At 48.7% G+C, this 13,049-nt stretch overlaps 1 protein-coding gene across 4 annotated transcripts in view; it reads right to left on the bottom strand.

Annotated features, from left to right (window-relative positions):
- Positions 1-13,049, bottom strand: part of LOC134980090 (gastrula zinc finger protein XlCGF26.1-like) — a 40,485-nt gene that overhangs the window by 6,642 nt on the left and 20,794 nt on the right. For 2 of the 4 annotated variants that reach the window (XM_063946739.1, XM_063946740.1), the window contains exons 3-7: positions 3,613-3,804; positions 3,434-3,533; positions 3,225-3,320; positions 3,014-3,111; positions 85-280 (exon numbers count right to left, since the gene is read on the bottom strand). In XM_063946739.1, the coding sequence (XP_063802809.1) occupies positions 85-280; positions 3,014-3,111; positions 3,225-3,320; positions 3,434-3,533; positions 3,613-3,804 (682 nt within the window). The remainder of the gene's footprint in view (positions 1-84; positions 281-3,013; positions 3,112-3,224; positions 3,321-3,433; positions 3,534-3,612; positions 3,805-13,049) is intronic. The other 2 variants (XM_063946742.1, XM_063946741.1) reach the window with 2 other exon arrangements.

Here is a 13,049-nt window from a genome sequence, read left to right as displayed (position 1 = left end):
CCACATTAGATTGCACTGGCAGGGGTGGGGGTAGAATAAGGGACCGTTCAAGGGACTCTCTTCTGCAGTAAAAGTAATACTCACCTGCGCTGATATCTGTAGGGACTTCCTCCTCCTTACAGAGCTGGTCACACCTCACATACGTCTCTTCCTCCTCCATACACCGCCGATCACACCTCACATACGTCTCTTCCTCCTCCTTACACCGCCGATCACCCCTCACATACGTCTCTTCCTCTCCCTCTAGAAATTCTACTTTAATAGCAGTCAGGACATCATGCTAATTATAACAAAAACATAAATATATCATATAACTAATAACACCACAACAAGGGAGAGTAATAACAGTCAGCATAGGCCCCTATTGTGTACAGACACAGGGGGAGACACACAGGCACATGTGATAACAGTCACAGGATCGTGCTGGCAGCTTCTCCTTATCACAGTACAGACCCGTACATCTAATAACTCAGCTATATCTCCTGTTACACACACCTCTATGTCTCAGCGTGCCGTCACACACACCTTTATGTCTCAGCGTCACACACACCTCTATGTCTCAGCGTCACACACACCTCTACGTCACAGTATGCCGTCACACGCACCTCTATGTCTCAGCGTCACACGCACCTCTATGTCTCAGCGTCACACGCACCTCTATGTCTCAGCGTGCCGTCACACACCTCTATGTCTCAGTGTCACACATACCTCTATGTCTCAGCGTGACACACACCTCTATGTCTCAGCGTGCTGTCACACACCTCTATGTCTCAGCGTCACACGCACCTCTATGTCTCAGCGTCACATGCACCTCTATGTCTCAGCGTCACACACACCTCTATGTCTCAGCGTGCCGTCACACACCTCTATGTCTCAGTGTCACACATACCTCTATGTCTCAGCGTGACACACACCTCTATGTCTCAGCGTGCTGTCACACACCTCCATGTCTCAGCGTGCCGTCACACACCTCTACGTCTCAGTGTGCCGTCACACGCACCTCTATGTCTCAGTGTCACACGCACCTCTACTTCTTAGCGTCACACACACCTCTATGTCTCAGCGTCATATGCACATCTATGTCTCAACGTTCCGTCACACAACTCTATGTCTCAGCGTCACACACACCTGCATGTCTCAGCGTCACACACACCTCCATGTCTCAGCGTCACACACATCTCTATGTCTCAGCGCCACACAAACCTCTGTCTTATCATTACACACACCTCTATGTCTCAGCATGAAACACTTCTATGTCTTAGCGTCACACACGCAGCTCTATGTCTCAGCGTCACACAAACCTCTATCCCTCAGCATGACACGCACCCCTATGTCTCAACGTCACACAGATACATCTATGTCTCAGCGTGCCGTTACACACACCTCTATGTCTCAGCATCACACACACCTCTATGTCTCAGGGTCACACACACCTCTACGTCTCAGGGTCACACACACCTCTGTCTCACGGTCACACACACCTCTGTCTCAGCGTCACACAAACCTCTATCTTATCATTACACACATCTCTATGTCTCAGCGTCACATGCACCTCTATGTCTCAGCGTCACACACACCTCTATGTCTCAGCGTGCCGTCACACACCTCTATGTCTCAGTGTCACACACACCTCTATGTCTGTGTCACACGCACCTCTACTTCTTAGCGTCACACACACCTCTATGTCTCAGCGTCATATGCACATCTATGTCTCAACATTCCGTCACACAACTCTATGTCTCAGCGTCACACACACCTGCATGTCTCAGCGTCACACACACCTCCATGTCTCAGCATCACACACCTCTATGTCTCAGCGTCACACACATCTCTATGTCTCAGCGCCACACAAACCTGTCTTATCATTACACACACCTCTATGTCTTAGCATGACACACTTCTATGTCTTAGCGTCACACACGCAGCTCTATGTCTCAGCGTCACACAAACCTCTATCCCTCAGCATGACACGCACCCCTATGTCTCAACGTCACACAGATACATCTATGTCTCAGCGTGCCGTTACACACACCTCTATGTCTCAGCATCACACACACCTCTATGTCTCAGGGTCACACACACCTCTACGTCTCAGGGTCACACACACCTCTGTCTCACGGTCACACACACCTCTGTCTCAGCGTCACACAAACCTCTATCTTATCATTACACACACCTCTATGTCTCAGCATGACACACTTCTATGTCTTAGCGTCACACACGCAGCTCTATGTCTCGGCGTCACACACGCAGCTCTATGTCTCGGCGTCACACACACACCTCTATGTCTCAGCGTCACACACATCTCTATGTCTCAGCGTCACACACACAGCTCTATGTCTCGGCGTCACACACGCACCTCTATGTCTCAGCATCACACACACCTATGTCTCACGGTCACACACACCTCTGTCTTATCATTACACACACCTCTATGTCTCAGCATGACACACTTCTATGTCTTAGCGTCACACACGCAGCTCTATGTCACGGCGTCACACACACCTCTATGTCTCAGCGTGACACGCACCCCTATGTCTCAGCGTCACACACACCTCTATGTCTCAGCGTCACACACACTTCTATGTCTCAGCGTCACGTGCAGCTCTATGTCAGAGCGTACTGCAGGCGACTTGTAAACATAGGGCCTATTACTTCCAGCGATTACTATGACTGGTGACTTTATGGTGTTGTCTGGCTTTAGCATGGCTGGTGAGGGGTGACATACAGTGATCGCCAATTCACCAGGAACCTGACATTTTCCACAATCTGAGACCATCACATAGCACCACAGTCTCCTATTTCACCACAAATGTACAACTGTCCAGCATATTTAATTAAGACACGTTACACTATGAGGGATCTCATCTCTCTCTTAATTAAAATATTATATTTAAAAATATATGAATAAATTGATATGAAACTTCAGGATATTAGTGTGTAAGGTGCACACGGCTTTCTTACAGATAAAGAGTAATTTTGGAAATTTGACGAGACTCCAATTCCCACCTACCTGATCCTCCTGTGGGATCCAGTGATTCTCCTCTGTACAGTCCTGTGGATGAAGATGGTGGAGATCTGTCTCTGTGGTATTTCTGCTCCTGGACCCATCTGTAGGAGACACAGTGACTGAGGACATTGTATATATGTGACTATCAGATGATGTGTATCTAGGTCACCCCCAAATCTGTTCTCCCCACTGCAGTAACTGAGTCTCTACTTACCCAGTGATGAGAGGGGCCAGTGATTCTCCTCTGTACAGTCCTGTGGATGAAGATGGTGGAGATCTGTCTCTGGGGTATTTCTGCTCCTGGACCCATCTGTAGGAGACACAGTGACTGAGGACATTGTATATATGTGACTATCAGATGATATGTATCTAGGTCACCCCCAAATCTGCTCTCCAGATTGCAGTAACTGAGTCTCCACTTACCCAGTGATGAGAGGGGCCAGTGATTCTCCATCTTCACATTCTCATACAGATCCCGGTGTCCTTCTGACTTCTCCATCTCCTCCTGACACTGTATAGGAACCTGACACACACAATGACACAGTCACCACCCAGACACATCCCCCGGTATCACTGTATAACGTCACCTTCCCAGCAGTCACCTCTCCTGTCACCAGCTCAATGATCTGATTGGTCAGTTCCAGGATCTTCTGGTCACTGTCTCTCTCATGTATCAGGGAGTGAGGTGGAGGCACCGAGATGAGGCTCTGGGTCCTGCTCACTCCTCCTGACACATGGGGATGGCTCCTGGGTGTCACACACTCACCAGATCTCTCTATCAGTGCCGTGTAGTCCTGTGTATTGGGAAAGACAGCAATAAATAGGTGACTGACGCTCCATGTACTTACTCTCCTGCTGCTACTGACATCTCCATAGGGCCCAATGTACTGAGTCCTCTATCTACTGCCGGTGGCCATGGGTGTGTAATCTGCTTTGTACAAATGGGGCATCTAGTAGAATGATGTCGCTGTGACGCTCCCATAAGACCTCACCTCCCCGGTCACGTCCCTGTATTATTACTAGAGATAAGAGTGATGTCACTGTGACGCTCCCATAAGACCTCACTTCCCGGTCACGTCCCTGTATTATTACTACAGATAAGAGTGATGTCACTGTGACGCTCCCATAATACCTCACCTCCCCGGTCACGTCCCTGTATTATTACTAGAGATAAGAGTGACGTCACTGTGACGCTCCCATAAGACCTCACCTCCCCGGTCACGTCCCTGTATTATTACTAGAGATAAGAGTGACGTCACTGTGACGCTTCCATAAGACCTCACCTCCCCGGTCATGTCCCTGTATTATTACTAGAGATAAGAGTGACGTCACTGTGACGCTCCCATAAGATCTCACCTCCCCGGTCACGTCCCTGTATTATTACTAGAGATAAGAGTGACGTCACTGTGACGCTCCCATAAGACCTCACCTCCCCGGTCATGTCCCTGTATTATTACTAGAGATAAGAGTGACGTCACTGTGACGCTCCCATAAGACCTCACCTCCCCGGTCACGTCCCTGTATTATTACTAGAGATAAGAGTGACGTCACTGTGACGCTTCCATAAGACCTCACCTCCCCGGTCACATCCCTGTATTATTACTAGAGATAAGAGTGATGTCACTGTGACGCTCCCATAAGACCTCACCTCCCCGGTCATGTCCCTGTATTATTACTACAGATAAGAGTGATGTCACTGTGACGCTCCCATAAGACCTCACCTCACCGGTCACGTCCCTGTATTATTACTAGTGATAAGAGTGATATCACTGTGACGCTCCCATAATACCTCACCTCCCCGGTCACGTCCCTGTATTATTACTAGAGATAAGAGTGATGTCACTGTGACGCTCCCATAAGACCTCACCTCCCCGGTCACGTCCCTGTATTATTACTAGAGATAAGAGTGACGTCACTGTGACGCTCCCATAAGACCTCACCTCCCCGGTCACGTCCCTGTATTATTACTAGAGATAAGAGTGATGTCACTGTGACGCTCCCATAAGACCACACCTCCCCGGTCATGTCCCTGTATTATTACTAGAGATAAGAGTGACGTCACTGTGACGCTCCCATAAGACCTCACCTCCCCGGTCATGTCCCTGTATTATTACTAGAGATAAGAGTGATGTCACTGTGACGCTCCCATAAGACCTCACCTCCCCGGTCACGTCCCTGTATTATTACTAGAGATAAGAGTGATGTCACTGTGACGCTCCCATAAGACCTCACCTCCCCGGTCACGTCCCTGTATTATTACTAGAGATAAGAGTGATGTCACTGTGACGCTCCCATAAGACCTCACCTCCCCGGTCACGTCCCTGTATTATTACTAGAGATAAGAGTGATGTCACTGTGACGCTCCCATAAGACCTCACCTCCCCGGTCACGTCCCTGTATTATTACTAGAGATAAGAGTGATGTCACTGTGACGCTCCCATAAGACCTCACCTCCCCGGTCACGTCCATGTATTATTACTAGAGATAAGAGTGATGTCACTGTGACGCTCCCATAAGATCTCACCTCCCGGTCACGTCCCTGTATTATTACTAGAGATAAGACCTCACCTCCCCGGTCATGTCCCTGTATTATTACTAGAGATAAGAGTGATGTCACTGTGACGCTCCCATAAGACCTCACCTCCCCGGTCATGTCCCTGTATTATTACTAGAGATAAGAGTGATGTCACTGTGACGCTCCCATAAGACCTCACCTCCCCGGTCATGTCCCTGTATTATTACTAGAGATAAGAGTGATGTCACTGTGACGCTCCCATAAGACCTCACCTCCCCGGTCATGTCCCTGTATTATTACTAGAGATAAGAGTGATGTCACTGTGACGCTCCCATAAGACCTCACCTCCCCGGTCACGTCCCTGTATTATTACTAGAGATAAGACCTCACCTCCCCGGTCATGTCCCTGTATTATTACTAGAGATAAGAGTGATGTCACTGTGACGCTCCCATAAGACCTCACCTCCCCGGTCACGTCCCTGTATTATTACTAGAGATAAGAGTGATGTCACTGTGACGCTCCCATAAGACCTCACCTTCCCGGTCACGTCCCTGTATTATTACTAGAGATAAGAGTGACGTCACTGTGACGCTCCCATAAGACCTCACCTCCCCGGTCACGTCCCTGTATTATTACTAGAGATAAGAGTGATGTCACTGTGACGCTCCCATAAGACCTCACCTCCCCGGTCACGTCCCTGTATTATTACTAGCGATAAGAGTGATGTCACGGTGACGCTCCCATAAGACCTCACCTCACCGGTCACATCACTGTATTATTACTAGAGATAAGAGTGATGTCACTGTGACGCTCCCATAAGACCTCACCTCCCCGGTCACATCCCTGTATTATTACTAGTGATAAGAGTGATGTCACTGTGACGCTCCCATAAGACCTCACCTCCCGGTCACGTCCCTGTATTATTACTAGAGATAAGAGTGATGTCACTGTGATGCTCCCATAAGACCTCACCTCCCCGGTCACGTCCCTGTATTATTACTAGAGATAAGAGTGATGTCACTGTGATGCTCCCATAAGACCTCACCTCCCCGGTCACGTCCCTGTATTATTACTAGAGATAAGAGTGATGTCACTGTGACGCTCCCATAAGACCTCACCTTCCCGGTCACGTCCCTGTATTATTACTAGAGATAAGAGTGATGTCACTGTGACGCTCCCATAATACCTCACCTCCCCGGTCACGTCCCTGTATTATTACTAGAGATAAGAGTGATGTCACTGTGACGCTCCCATAATACCTCACCTCCCCGGTCACGTCCCTGTATTATTACTAGAGATAAGAGTGACGTCACTGTGACGCTCCCATAAGACCTCACCTTCCCGGTCACGTCCCTGTATTATTACTAGAGATAAGAGTGATGTCACTGTGACGCTCCCATAAGACCTCACCTCCCCGGTCACGTCCCTGTATTATTACTAGAGATAAGAGTGACGTCACTGTGACGCTCCCATAAGACCTCACCTTCCCGGTCACGTCCCTGTATTATTACTAGAGATAAGAGTGACGTCACTGTGACGCTCCCATAAGACCTCACCTCCCCGGTCACGTCCCTGTATTATTACTAGTGATAAGAGTGATGTCACGGTGACGCTCCCATAAGACCTCACCTCACCGGTCACATCACTGTATTATTACTAGAGATAAGAGTGATGTCACTGTGACGCTCCCATAAGACCTCACCTCCCCGGTCACGTCCCTGTATTATTACTAGTGATAAGAGTGATGTCACTGTGACGCTCCCATAAGACCTCACCTCCCCGGTCACGTCCCTGTATTATTACTAGAGATAAGAGTGATGTCACTGTGACGCTCCCATAAGACCTCACCTCCCCGGTCACGTCCCTGTATTATTACTAGAGATAAGAGTGATGTCACTGTGACGCTCCCATAAGACCTCACCTCCCCGGTCACGTCCCTGTATTATTACTAGAGAGAAGAGTGACGTCACTGTGACGCTCCCATAAGACCTCACCTCCCCGGTCATGTCCCTGTATTATTACTAGAGATAAGAGTGATGTCACTGTGACGCTCCCATAAGACCTCACCTCCCCGGTCACGTCCCTGTATTATTATTAGAGATAAGAGTGATGTCACTGTGACGCTCCCATAAGACGTCACCTCCCCGGTCACGTCCCTGTATTATTACTAGAGATAAGAGTGATGTCACTGTGACGCTCCCATAAGACCTCACCTCCCCGGTCACGTCCCTGTATTATTACTAGAGATAAGAGTGATGTCACTGTGACGCTCCCATAAGACCTCACCTCCCCGGTCACGTCCCTGTATTATTACTAGAGATAAGAATGACGTCACTGTGACGCTTCCATAAGACCTCACCTCCCCGGTCATGTCCCTGTATTATTACTAGAGATAAGAGTGATGTCACTGTGACGCTCCCATAAGACCTCACCTCCCCGGTCACGTCCCTGTATTATTATTAGAGATAAGAGTGATGTCACTGTGACGCTCCCATAAGACGTCACCTCCCCGGTCACGTCCCTGTATTATTACTAGAGATAAGAGTGATGTCACTGTGACGCTCCCATAAGACCTCACCTCCCCGGTCACGTCCCTGTATTATTACTAGAGATAAGAGTGATGTCACTGTGACGCTCCCATAAGACCTCACCTCCCCGGTCACGTCCCTGTATTATTACTAGAGATAAGAGTGATGTCACTGTGACGCTCCCATAAGACCTCACCTCCCCGGTCATGTCCCTGTATTATTACTAGAGATAAGAGTGATGTCACTGTGACGCTCCCATAAGACCTCACCTCCCCGGTCACGTCCCTGTATTATTATTAGAGATAAGAGTGATGTCACTGTGACGCTCCCATAAGACGTCACCTCCCCGGTCATGTCCCTGTATTATTACTAGAGATAAGAGTGATGTCACTGTGACGCTCCCATAAGACCTCACCTCCCCGGTCACGTCCCTGTATTATTACTAGTAATAAGAATGATGTCACTGTGACGCTCCCATAATACCTCACCTCCCCGGTCACGTCCCTGTATTATTACTAGAGATAAGAGTGATGTCACTGTGACGCTCCCATAAGACCTCACCTCCCCGGTCACGTCCCTGTATTATTACTAGAGATAAGAGTGATGTCACTGTGACGCTCCCATAAGACCTCACCTCTTCGGTCACGTCCCTGTATTATTACTAGCGATAAGAGTGATGTCACTGTGACGCTCCCATAAGACCTCACCTCCCCGGTCACGTCCCTGTATTATTACTAGAGATAAGAGTGATGTCACTGTGACGCTCCCATAAGACCTCACCTCCCCGGTCACGTCCCTGTATTATTACTAGAGATAAGAGTGATGTCACTGTGACGCTCCCATAAGACCTCACCTCCCCGGTCATGTCCCTGTATTATTACTAGAGATAAGAGTGACGTCACTGTGACGCTCCCATAAGACCTCACCTCCCCGGTCACGTCCCTGTATTATTACTAGAGATAAGAGTGATGTCACTGTGACGCTCCCATAAGACCTCACCTCCCCGGTCACGTCCCTGTATTATTACTAGAGATAAGAGTGATGTCACTGTGACGCTCCCATAAGACCTCACCTCCCCGGTCACGTCCCTGTATTATTATTAGAGATAAGAGTGATGTCACTGTGACGCTCCCATAAGACGTCACCTCCCCGGTCATGTCCCTGTATTATTACTAGAGATAAGAGTGATGTCACTGTGACGCTCCCATAAGACCTCACCTCCCCGGTCACGTCCCTGTATTATTACTAGTAATAAGAATGATGTCACTGTGACGCTCCCATAATACCTCACCTCCCCGGTCACGTCCCTGTATTATTACTAGAGATAAGAGTGATGTCACTGTGACGCTCCCATAAGACCTCACCTCCCCGGTCACGTCCCTGTATTATTACTAGAGATAAGAGTGATGTCACTGTGACGCTCCCATAAGACCTCACCTCTTCGGTCACGTCCCTGTATTATTACTAGCGATAAGAGTGATGTCACTGTGACGCTCCCATAAGACCTCACCTCCCCGGTCACGTCCCTGTATTATTACTAGAGATAAGAGTGATGTCACTGTGACGCTCCCATAAGACCTCACCTCCCCGGTCACGTCCCTGTATTATTACTAGAGATAAGAGTGATGTCACTGTGACGCTCCCATAAGACCTCACCTCCCCGGTCATGTCCCTGTATTATTACTAGAGATAAGAGTGACGTCACTGTGACGCTCCCATAAGACCTCACCTCCCCGGTCACGTCCCTGTATTATTACTAGAGATAAGAGTGATGTCACTGTGACGCTCCCATAAGACCTCACCTCCCCGGTCACGTCCCTGTATTATTACTAGAGATAAGAGTGATGTCACTGTGACGCTCCCATAAGAACTCACCTCCCCGGTCACGTCCCTGTATTATTACTAGAGATAAGAGTGATGTCACTGTGACGCTCCCATAAGACCTCACCTCCCCGGTCACGCCCCTGTATTATTACTAGAGATAAGAGTGATGTCACTGTGACGCTCCCATAAGACCTCACCTCCCCGGTCACGTCCCTGTATTATTACTAGTGATAAGAGTGATGTCACTGTGACGCTCCCATAAGACCTCACCTCCCCGGTCACGTCCATGTATTATTACTAGAGATAAGAGTGATGTCACTGTGACGCTCCCATAAGACCTCACCTCCCCGGTCACATCCCTGTATTATTACTAGAGATAAGAATGACGTCACTGTGACGCTCCCATAAGACCTCACCTCCCCGGTTACGTCCCTGTATTATTACTAGAGATAAGAGTGATGTCACTGTGACGCTCCCATAAGACCTCACCTCCCCGGTCACGTCCCTGTATTATTACTAGTGATAAGAGTGATGTCACTGTGACGCTCCCATAAGACCTCACCTCCCGGTCACGTCCCTGTATTATTACTAGAGATAAGAATGATGTCACTGTGACGCTCCCATAATACCTCACCTCCCCGGTCACGTCCCTGTATTATTACTAGAGATAAGAGTGATGTCACTGTGACGCTCCCATAAGACCTCACCTCCCGGTCACGTCCCTGTATTATTACTAGAGATAAGAATGATGTCACTGTGACGCTCCCATAAGACCTCACCTCCCGGTCACGTCCCTGTATTATTACTAGAGATAAGAATGATGTCACTGTGACGCTCCCATAAGACCTCACCTCCCCGGTTACGTCCCTGTATTATTACTAGAGATAAGAGTGATGTCACTGTGACGCTCCCATAAGACCTCACCTCCCCGGTCACGTCCCTGTATTATTACTAGAGATAAGAGTGATGTCACTGTGACGCTCCCATAAGACCTCACCTCCCCGGTCACGTCCCTGTATTATTACTAGTGATAAGAGTGATGTCACTGTGACGCTCCCATAAGACCTCACCTCCCCGGTCATGTCCCTGTATTATTACTAGTGATAAGAGTGATGTCACTGTGACGCTCCCATAAGAACTCACCTCCCCGGTCATGTCCCTGTATTATTACTAGTGATAAGAGTGATGTCACTGTGACGCTCCCATAAGACCTCACCTCCCCGGTCACGTCCCTGTATTATTACTAGAGATAAGAGTGATGTCACTGTGACGCTCCCATAAGACCTCACCTCCCCGGTCACGTCCCTGTATTATTACTAGAGATAAGAGTGATGTCACTGTGACGCTCCCATAAGACCTCACCTCCCCGGTCACATCCCTGTATTATTACTAGAGATAAGAGTGACGTCACTGTGACGCTCCCATAAGACCTCACCTCCCCGGTCACGTCCCTGTATTATTACTAGAGATAAGAGTGACGTCACTGTGACGCTCCCATAAGACCTCACCTCCCCGGTCACATCCCTGTATTATTACTAGAGATAAGAGTGATGTCACTGTGACGCTCCCATAAGACCTCACCTCCCCGGTCACGTCCCTGTATTATTACTAGAGATAAGAGTGATGTCACTGTGACGCTCCCATAAGACCTCACCTCCCCGGTCACGTCCCTGTATTATTACTAGAGATAAGAGTGATGTCACTGTGACGCTCCCATAAGACCTCACCTCCCCGGTCACGTCCCTGTATTATTACTAGAGAGAAGAGTGATGTCACTGTGACGCTCCCATAAGACGTCACCTCCCCGGTCACGTCCCTGTATTATTACTAGAGATAAGAGTGACGTCACTGTGACGCTCCCATAAGACCTCACCTCCCCGGTCACGTCCCTGTATTATTACTAGAGATAAGAGTGATGTCACTGTGACGCTCCCATAAGACCTCACCTCCCCGGTCATGTCCCTGTATTATTACTAGAGATAAGAGTGATGTCACTGTGACGCTCCCATAAGACCTCACCTTCCCGGTCACGTCCCTGTATTATTACTAGAGATAAGAGTGATGTCACTGTGACGCTCCCATAAGACCTCACCTCCCCGGTCACGTCCCTGTATTATTACTAGAGATAAGAGTGATGTCACTGTGACACTCCCATAAGACCTCACCTCCCCGGTCACGTCCCTGTATTATTACTAGAGATAAGAGTGATGTCACTGTGACGCTCCCATAAGACCTCACTTCCCCGGTCACGTCCCTGTATTATTACTAGAGATAAGAGTGATGTCACTGTGACGCTCCCATAAGACCTCACCTCCCCGGTCACGTCCCTGTATTATTACTAGAGAGAAGAGTGATGTCACTGTGACGCTCCCATAAGACGTCACCTCCCCGGTCACATCCCTGTATTATTACTAGTGATAAGAGTGATGTCACTGTGACGCTCCCATAAGACCTCACCTCCCCGGTCACATCCCTGTATTATTACTAGTGATAAGAGTGATGTCACTGTGACGCTCCCATAAGACGTCACCTCCCCGGTCACGTCCCTGTATTATTACTAGAGATAAGAGTGATGTCACTGTGACGCTCCCATAAGACCTCACCTCCCCGGTCACGTCCCTGTATTATTACTAGAGATAAGAGTGATGTCACTGTGACGCTCCCATAAGACCTCACTTCCCGGTCATGTCCCTGTATTATTACTAGAGATAAGAGTGACGTCACTGTGACGCTCCCATAAGACCTCACCTCCCCGGTCATGTCCCTGTATTATTACTAGAGATAAGAGTGATGTCACTGTGACGCTCCCATAAGATCTCACCTCCCCGGTCACGTCCCTGTATTATTACTAGTGATAAGAGTGATGTCACTGTGACGCTCCCATAAGACCTCACCTCCCCGGTCACATCCCTGTATTATTACTAGAGATAAGAGTGATGTCACTGTGACGCTTCCATAAGACCTCACTTCCCCGGTCACGTCCCTGTATTATTACTAGAGATAAGAATGATGTCACTGTGACGCTCCCATAAGACCTCACATCCCGGTCACGTCCCTGTATTATTACTAGAGATAAGAGTGATGTCACTGTGACGCTCCCATAATACCTCACCTCCCCGGTCATGTCCCTGTATTATTACTAGAGATAAGAGTGATGTCACTGTGACGCTC

The sequence above is a fragment of the Pseudophryne corroboree genome, chromosome 12 (assembly GCF_028390025.1).
Source record: "Pseudophryne corroboree isolate aPseCor3 chromosome 12, aPseCor3.hap2, whole genome shotgun sequence".
Classification (NCBI taxonomy): Eukaryota; Metazoa; Chordata; class Amphibia; order Anura; family Myobatrachidae; genus Pseudophryne; species Pseudophryne corroboree.
The sequence above is the reverse complement of the archived record's forward strand: the minus strand, read 5'-3'. Positions and strand labels throughout refer to the sequence as shown.